The sequence below is a fragment of the Mus caroli genome, chromosome 11 (assembly GCF_900094665.2).
Source record: "Mus caroli chromosome 11, CAROLI_EIJ_v1.1, whole genome shotgun sequence".
Lineage (NCBI taxonomy): Eukaryota > Metazoa > Chordata > Mammalia > Rodentia > Muridae > Mus > Mus caroli.
The window spans coordinates 111811039-111820392 of record NC_034580.1 but is presented as its reverse complement, the minus strand read 5'-3'; the positions used below and the strand labels follow the sequence as shown (position 1 = coordinate 111820392).

At 52.7% G+C, this 9354-nt stretch overlaps 1 protein-coding gene and 1 pseudogene across 2 annotated transcripts in view; both read right to left on the bottom strand.

Annotated features, from left to right (window-relative positions):
- Nucleotides 1–2358: 2358 nt before the first annotated feature.
- Sap30bp (SAP30 binding protein) overlaps nt 2359–9354 on the bottom strand; it is a 32075-nt gene continuing 25079 nt past the window's right edge. The window contains exons 6-11 of one of the 2 annotated variants that reach the window (XM_021175419.2): nt 7200–7291; nt 6379–6439; nt 6025–6076; nt 5291–5349; nt 3894–3978; nt 2359–3671 (exon numbers count right to left, since the gene is read on the bottom strand). In XM_021175419.2, coding sequence (XP_021031078.1) covers nt 3490–3671; nt 3894–3978; nt 5291–5349; nt 6025–6076; nt 6379–6439; nt 7200–7291 — 531 coding nt within the window. In that variant the 3' untranslated portion in view covers nt 2359–3489. The remainder of the gene's footprint in view (nt 3672–3893; nt 3979–5290; nt 5350–6024; nt 6077–6378; nt 6440–7199; nt 7292–9354) is intronic. The other variant, XM_029483268.1, reaches the window with a different exon arrangement.
- On the bottom strand, nt 8409–8886 carry LOC110306227 (annotated as a pseudogene).

Genomic DNA, 9354 nt, shown 5'->3' with positions numbered 1-9354 from the left:
GGTTTCTTTTTGTTTTGTTTTTCTTTCTTTTTTTTTTTTCCAAGACAGGGTTTCTCTGTGTAGCCCTGGCTGTCCTGGAACTCACTCTGTAGACCAGGTTGGCCTCGAACTCAGAAATCCGCCTGCCTCTGCCTCCCAAGTGCTGGGATTAAAGGCCACTACACCCAGCAAGACTCTGTTTGAAAACCCAAGAAATCAACAACAAAACCAATCAAGATGGCTCCTAGGCTCAGGAGCCTCGTTTTCTGGAACAAGCTTCCCTGGTCCCACTCGGATTCTGAAATCAGTCTTTCTCCACAGAGCCTGTTGTTTGTGGTGTGGACTCAAGATCTGGGTGCATTGCTACTGGAGTGTGTTCTTAAATATCACAAATATTCAACCTTCTAATTAACACCAGGGAGCTAGCTTTTTTTCCTTTTATTTTCCCCTGGGAATTGACACCAGGGTCTCCTGCTTGTTGAGTTGCATGCTCTAACAGAGTCTCCCCCCCCCCCGCCCCCAAGTCTTGTGTAACTTTCTTTTCTTCCAAGGATTTTATTCTAAATTACTTGTGTCTCTGTGTGCACACATGCATGTGAATGCAGGCTCCCCAGGTCTGTGTCTCATGGGCTCCAGCTGGAACTGGAGTCACAGTGAGATACTGGACATGGGTGCTGAGAACCAATCCAGGGTCAAGAGCAGCACATGCTCTGTACTGCGCCACTGTCATGAATTTTCTCCCTTCCCTTCACACAGTGAAGCACACGGTTCTCACTGTTCTGCACCTGGCTGCTCCATATTCTCCTGAAGATCACCCCAAATCCATCCACAACATACAAACTAAGAGCCGGGTATAAACACCAGCACACCCCTCTAAGTCCCAGCCGCTTCTCTGTGTGCAGGCACACACGCCGTTCGCTTGTGTGTGTGTGCACGGGTGGAGCTTGATGCTGTGGGATGTCTTCTTCCATTGCTTTCAATCTTACCTCTTCCAGCAAGGGCTTTCTGCCCCAGCACACGTCTAGCGCAGCTCCTGTGGGTGCCGGGATCCCTGTGTGTGCGCAGCAAGTGCTTTATTCACAAGGCCACCTCATGGTCCCAAACTCCAACTCAAAACAAAACCAAACCAAACAGCCCCACAAGTCCAAAGGCAGGCGTGGTGGTGTACAGCTTTAATCCCAGCACTTGGGAGGCAGACTCAGAAGGAACTCCTGTTAGTTCAATGCCAGCCTGGTCTACACAGTGAGTTCCAGGACAACCAGGGCCATTACATAGAGAAATTCTGTCTTGACTCTTTACCACCCCCTGCTCAAACCAAACAAAACCAAGCCTCGTATGCAGTTACACCTATAATTCCAGCCCTTGGTAGGCAGGGGCAAGAGACTCATTTGAGGCTAGTCTGGGCAACACCTCTCCTCCTCAGAAGGGCCTGGAACCTGGAATTGGCTCAGTGGTAGAACAGGAAGCCCGGGTTTGATCCCAAGCACCCTAACATATAAAAGTGCAAAGCACAAAATAGTGGCCTGCCTATCGCTTGGCCTACAGCACAGGAGCACTGGCAACAGTGGTAGGCCTTACTCAAGCGAGGCTCAGGAATCTAGTCAGAGTGAACCTGGGGCAAAGGGGTGTCGAACCGAGTCAGGTGACCAACCCAAGGTGCAGAACCACCCACCACTCTGTGATGGTTGGCGCTCAACCTTAGCAGACAAGCCTCCAGACAAACCTGTGGGGATTACCCAGCTTCTGAGCATGGCCGTGAAGGACTCCGCTGATAGGCTAACTGGAGGACACACACCAAATGTGGGCTGCTGCAATCCCTCAGCCTGGATCCTGAGCTACAGAAAAGAAGACGGTGAACTGGCAGCACTGACAGTCTGGAGACGCCCAGTGAACAGCCAGGTCCTCAGCATCCCATTCCCACACATTCCTGACAGAAGTGGGGAATGTAGTTCACTTGGCGTTTGCCTAGCATGCAGGAAGCCCTGGACTCAATCGCGTACACCATACAAATTAAGTGTGATGATTCATGTCCGTAATCCCAGCCCTTGGGAAGAAGGGGCAGGAGGATCAGACATTCAAAGCCTCGGCTCCATGAGACCCTATCTAATTAGTTCTTGGTGGGGATGTGGCTGATCTCATATCAGCTCTGCAAAGCTCCTGCTTCACCATCTTAGACCCCTCCCAACACCCGCAGGAATTGTTACTGAGGCTCCTCAGGACTGGTTCAGGGCTGCTGCAGACTGGACTCCAGAGCCAAGGTGCTGGTGCCCTCCGATCTCCTGAGCTGCCTACTCAGACCTGGGTGCCCTGAGTCCCCTGCAGGGTAGACCTTTCCAGAGATGCTCAGGACACAGAGTGCACTCAAGGACAGAAAGGGACAACAGTGACTAGGTTTTCATTTTAGAGATTTCATGGGCGTGTCAGTCCCCAGGTCACACAAATACCAAACACAACCTCAGAGGCTGTGTCTCTGTTGGTCCCACGGAAGCATGGGGACCCTTCACAGCCCCACTTCCTCTTTTGACACTCAGCCCTTCCGCTGAGTGTGAAGGAGAGCTGCCAGGGGGCACAAAAGACAAGTCTTCCCTCTGTCTGGCGTTGGGCTGGCGGATCCTGGCCCTAAGAGTGGCCACTGGTGCTACCCAGGGGCTGCTGCTGGGCAGAGATAACGACATAGGAAGGGTGGGGTGGCAGAGACCTTCCCAAGAGCACAGCCTTTACATAAACAATGAGCCGCTGCCCTGACCAGGGCAGGGGTGATTCATCTCTCCCACTGCGTGGATCCTGCTGGCCACACTCACTGGGCACTGAGGGGCTGGGGCGGCCTTGGCCAGGTGCCCACACTTTGCTCCTGCCCTGGGCAGGTTGGGAATCACATCCCAGCCCTCTGTTATCTGGCCTGATTTCAAAAGCCTGGGTGTGTATCAGAAGCACTGTAGGGAGTGTTTAACTGCACCCAAGAGAGCAGCGGCCTCTGCTATGGCCTGAGAATTGTTGAGGATCAGGAAAATAGGAAAACAGACAACAGGAAAGGATGTGTGTCTGGCCCCTCCTTGAGCACCCACCTGCCCACGCCCTGGGCATACACTGGGAATGAGCACGGGTGCTCCCTGGGCTGCCCCTCTGAGCACTCCCACGGCCTGTCAAGCACTGTTCATCCTGAGCAACATCTTGACTGTCACGAGAGGCAACTGAACTTCAGGTTTGCCCGAACACAGCATGGGAGAGGCCAGTCCACCTGACATGCCAGGATCCAAGAAGCAGTACTTTTAATTGGGTGAAACCCAAGAGGTGTATGGACAAACCCTGTCCAGTGCACACCATTGCCTCTGCTGTAATGTCCTTCCGGCTGGAATATCAGAGAGGCTCCTCTTGGAAGGCATGTAGGGAGTGCATCTCAGTCCTAAACACACAGAGTGGCACCTCCCAGTGGGTGGAAGCTACTGGACTGCACAGTCCTGCCAGTCCTGGGGCATCCTCTGGTCACTGCCAGTCCTGGGCATCCTCTTGTCACTGCTTGGCCTTCTTCACAATGGTGCCCACAGCAGAGATGACGGTGGTCTTGGAGCCACTGGCACTAGTGGTGACAGTGACCACTGCTGGCAGGGTGGCTGTGGTGGTAAGGATGGTTGGCTGCGCTATTGTCGTCACGGGGATGGCAGAGTCCCACTTGCTCTTCCTCTTCTGGGCATCTAGAGGTGATACAAGAGATGGGTCAAGATCAGCACCAACCAACAGGACCCAGAGGCAGGCTTAGGTCCAGGACCCCAGAGGGGAGCCAGTGATCAGGGAGCCTTGCTATGCTCACACTCAGCAGAGCACAGCAAGGCCGAGCCTGGCACAGACCCTCTCTAGACAAACCCAGGAACTCGGAGGCCCCGAGGCAGTGCGGGGACGGGATGAGCAACCTGTACCTGCAACAGCTGTGCTGGCAGTGCTGGTGGTGGTGGCTGTGGCATTGGTTGTGGTGCCTTTCTTGGTTCCCGTTACAAACTCAATCTGGAGGGGAGAGAGGACAATGAGACCACTGCAGAGCCGCGTGTCCATTTCCTGTGTTGTCCGTCTGTCTGCTCCCAGGGCACAGGAGTTTGGCATTACACAAAAGAGGCCCTGAAACCCATCTTGGCTGGGAGCACCGGGGAGAGGGGGAGATGCCTGAAGGGGCTTTTATCACTCTTTCAAGAACTTTCCCAACAGATGTGGGATACCTCCCAGCATCACAAGTTACTGCAATGCCTGGCATCCCTGCCCACTGTCCCCCTAAGCCAGGTGCCAGGCCTCTCCTCCTCACACCCAGAGGAAGTGATACTACTGCACAGGAGAAGGACAGGTGTGGTCTCCAGACCTTCAATAAACCTGGGGTTTGGAGGGAGGAGGAAAGAGAAAGAAGTGAATCAAGAACCGTTGATTCACTCAACAGTTAAGAATGAGAAACTTGGGGCTGGAGAGACAGCTCAATGGTTAAGAGCACCAGTTCTTTTCCAGAGTTCAGTCCCAGCACCCACATGGTGGCTCACAACCATCTATAATGAGATCTGAAGCCCTCTTTTGTCACACAGGCATACATGCAAATAGAGCACTCATATACATAAAATACATACGTAAATTTTTAAAAAGGACAAGAAACCTAGTTCTTCCCTCCCACCCCTCCCACATTCTTGGCTACAAAGCCCTCAGAGAGGGCCAGCAGCACACCCGGCCTTGTAGCCCGCAGCCTGGAGGAATTCAGCCCTAAACACAGGAGGAGGAGGTGTCCTGATGTCCAGCTAACAGTCAGGGGATCTGAAACTCCTGAAAGACCCCCTCTGATGACACTGCTACATAAGTGGCGCTTGGTGTCCAACATGGCAGCTTATGTGGCTTTCAGACATGAGATCCAAGGGGACTCTCAGAAGGAATACCAACTTCTGATCAGGCTGGGGAGGCATCAAAGAACTGTAAGAGACAAAGCCACCAGGGCTCTGCAAAGGGGGATAAGGAAGGAAGGGCAGAATGCAGGGAACGCTGAGTCAGGGGTTGGGCACAGCCATCTGCTCATCACAGAGGCCATGGTCAAGGCAGCTCAAAGCCTCACTAGACAATGAAGAGCAGGGTGAAGGGAGCCGGGGAAGCCTGATTCTTCCACTCTGCCAGCGGGACCCCCACAGCAGTCCATGCTACATACAGTCCACACCCCCAGCAGTCCATTCTACCCCCACAGACCACCCCACACAGCACCTCCCCCCCTACACAGTCCACGCCCCCAGTCCCACGCTACCCCACAGAAGCCCTCCCCCCCATATACCATGTCCACCCCAGGGGCATCACTTACTTTGGTTCGCTCCTTTTTGGCCTTTTCTAATTTGTCCATTTCAATCTTCTGGGCCTTGGCTGTGGGGACAGGCTGCTATGAGCAGTGTGTGACTGGGGAGGTCACTGCCTGGACCTTGCATTCTTTATACTGGCCTAGAGGTGTACACGGGCTCAGCAACCTTCTGCACTTGGCAGGATCAGGTGCTAGGCCCTGGTCAGCATGGACCATGGGCCTGGACCAAGGCTCTGTCACAGGGGCTGCAATCCTAGGGAAGGGTAGGCTGCTCCTGAGCTTAACAGTGGGAACTACCGTCCTACTAAGAAACTCAGACGCAGACTTTTATTGTAAATAAAAATATTGGTAACTAACTCAAAATAAGGCAAAGCTTGTAAGGGCCACACATACGTGCACTAAGGAGCCAGGGCCTGGTTCACAAGCTTCTGGCTTGTGACGGGGACTTACAGGCTCAGGCTCTGAAATTACTCCCAGTTCTCTGTGCTGTGGTCACTGGCCTTAGAACACACACCTCCTCTGCCTTGAGCATTCTAGCCCCTGGACCTCTCCAAACCTTAGCTCTAATAGTCTCCTCAACAGGGCCTCCCCAGTCCTTTGGCCAGGTCAGCACACTGCTTGCCAAAGGTTTCCCGCTGTACCACACTTTGCTCACATTAATTCAGCCCTGTGGGCACTGCCTGGATGGACAGACGGATGGGTGTGTGGGTAGGTAGATAAACAGAAGGCTAACAGGTTACCTAATGCCTCATAGTAGGAGTCTTCAGACCAGCCGTGGGGATCGAACATATCCTGGAAAGAGAAGGTTAAGTTGCAGTCAGAGCGACCATCAGTGCACAGGGCCCAGACACGGAGCTCCCTAGGGCAGGGCTTCAGCTGGCTCCCTGACCACCAGGCCCAGAACCAGGACGCTCCTAAGAGCAGAGAATGAGCATTTGCTCAGCTGGCGGCAGGGCAGCGGGCCCACTCCTGGCTTCTAACTGGTTAGGACCCAGGGAACTCAAGCAGAGCTGCTCCATGGACCTTCTGTGGCGTGCAGTCACACCCACTACAGCAAGCTCCACCGCTCTCCGGGCTCTGTGTATAGGACATACCTTTGGGTAGTTGGTGCCCAGCTCATCAATGGCACAGAACTGGATCAGTTTCTCGTAGATGCTGAAAAGGGAACAAAAGAATCCGTGAGCAGGCTTGGTACTGGTCCCATATTCCTGTATGGAACTAGAACCACCGGCTCTGCGAACAATGACAAAGAGATGAGGCCTCTAAACTTAGCTCACTTCTACCAACACAGCAGCCTCCAGATGGGATGCCTGCCTCCTCCTCATGTTTGCTCTGCACCCTCCTCAGAGAGGCTGCAGCTGGGGCCAGGGCGAGGCGGTGAGGACAATATCTGAATGCTATGTCTAGTGCAGCCCGCGCATGGCTGACACAGGGCACTTCTTCCCGGGTGTTTTACTAGCCCCGGGACACAGCCAGGCATGGTGATGCACACCTTTAACTATAGCACTCTAGTTCCAGCATGTGGGAGGCAGAGGCAGATAGATTCTGTGAGTTCAAGGCCAGACAGGGCTACATACTGGGATCCTATCTCAGACACCCATAACAGACCCAGACACACCTTGTCCTTTACCCAGGGGCTCAGCCGTGCTTTTTGGGTTGGAAGGACCTCTGGTGATTATCTTGCTGAATGTCCTCCTTTAGGGCCAGGGAGGGGAGCAGAACCCAGCCAGGCCTCTTAGCCATCACGGAGGACTGGCTCACAACCTGAACCTGTATTTTACGAGTAAATCTCTGGTGTGTCTACCGGGCATCCAGTGTAAGTGGAAGTCTGGGTGGAGTCACTTTGGGCTCTCCTCGCCCCCTTCACAAGCCTTTCCTGGTCCTCGTCTTGCCGACAGGCTCAGGCAAACCTCACCTGGGGTTGCGGAACTCCTTCTTCCTTTGGATGATGTAGTTCATATCCATCCCCTCCTTTATCTTCCGCTCGTAGAGCTTCTGGATCTTATCCTATGGAGGGGACAGAGGGTAAGCTTGACAGAAGCCTGTCCCCCACCATCCAACTGACACCTGACTCCAATCACAGTCTAACCTTCCACCCTGCCTCTGACCAGAGTTAGGCACAGGCAAGTCGAGCCCAAGCCAGTCAGTTTGCATCGCTGATTTCTGCTGAGCTAGTCTGGAGGTCAGTGTGGAGAATGGGAGAAAGGTCAAGTCAGAAGCCACTGGAAGCCAAGCAACAAAGGGACAACTGGTTATCAGCTCCCAGACACAAAGAGGAGCATAACGTCTTAGGAGCTGACGTGCAGATCTGAGGGTCAGGAGACCCGGGAAAGCGTCATCATCTTAGAGGGAGAAAGAGAGACTTATAGTTGGTCTCAAACTTCCTAGATGCTTTCAAACAAACAAACAAAACAAACAAACAATCGCTGGTGCTTGGGATGTACGCGGGCCTCACTGCAGGGCAGGTACATGCTTTACTGCTGAGTCACACCTTTGAATGTCCTCTGTAAGGTGTCGGAAAGAACTGGCTCATGTCAGTTAACTGTGGGACACAAGCAAGGGTCTGGATCTAATTGCTCACCAAAACCCCTCCATGGACCCCAGCCTAGAAAAACCAACCAACCAACCAACCTATTGCCAGCATCCAAGCTGGTGATACAGGGCAGAGACAAAGCCTCTAACAGATGCTGTGTTGGCTGTTTTTTGTCAACTTGACACTGACCTAGACATACCTGGGAAGAGGGAATCTTTTTTTTTTTTTATTTTTTATTTTTTGGTTTATCAAGATAGGGTTTCTCTGTATAGCCCTGGCTGTCCTGGAACTCACTTTGTAGACCAGGCTGTTCTTGAACTCAGAAATCCGCCTGCCTCTGCCTCCCCAGTGCTGAGATTAAAGGCATGCGCCACCACGGCCGACACCCTTTTTTTTTTTTTTGAAGCCACAAAAGTTTTTATTTATAAAACATATACACATATACACCTATACATCTGGACCTGTCACTATGTGAATAGGCTAGTGTGGAAGAGAGGCCCATCAGTGCCTGGAAGGCTTGGCTTGGGGCCAGCTGTAGGTGCTCAGAATAGACAGACGCTCCTGTACCTATATCTGGGTGGGTGGTGAATGGCGGGGTGTGAATGGTCATATCTTGATGTCCAGCAGGGGCATCCGCTTGTGCTGGTAGCTGCTCTGCCAGCCATGAACCATCTTGGGGTCTCCCACATCAGATGGCAGCTCCTACTCAACTTCCTGTATTTCTTCCATAGGGTCATAGCTATACATGGGAAGCAGGTGATGGCGAAGCCGGTCCACCCACTTTTTCTTCTGCACATCCATTACCACGGCCACCACTACTCTGACCAGGGTGATGAGGAAGAAGGGCCCCAGCACATAGCCCACCATAGAGTCGCTGTTGGCCTGGGGGGCATTGGGCACTGTTGTGTTACTCATGACATCAGTAGCCAGATGGCTGAATGGATGGACTGCATGAGCAGTGGTGGCCTCGGGAAGGCGTCTCCTCTGGACTCCCTCCCACCGTGCAGCCCTGACAGCAACACCTTGGGTTGGCCCCGGCCCCCAAGGGAAGAGGGAATCTTAATGTCTTCATAAGACTGGCCTGTAGGCCAGTCTGTTCTGTTTTTGTTTTGTTTTTATTATTTGTTCGTTTGTTTTTTGACCCCAGGTTGTCCTAGAACTCATTCTATAGACTAGACCAGGCTTGCCTCAAATTCAAGAGATCTGCCTACCTCTGCCTCCCAAGTGCTGGGATTAAAAGTGTGAGCCACTGGGCTGGAGAGATGGCTCAGTGGTTAAGAGCACTGACTGCTCTTCTGAAGGTCCTGAGTTCGGTTCTCAGCAACCACATGGTGGCTCAAAACCATCTGTAATGAGATCTGACTCCCTCTTCTGGAGAGTCTGAAGACAGCTACAGTATACTTACATATAATAAATAAATATATCTTAAAAAAACAAAAACAGGGCTGGTGAGATGGCTCAGTGGGTAAGAGCACCCGACTGCTCTTCCGAAGGTCCAGAGTTCAAATCCCAGCAACCACATGGTGGCTCACAACCA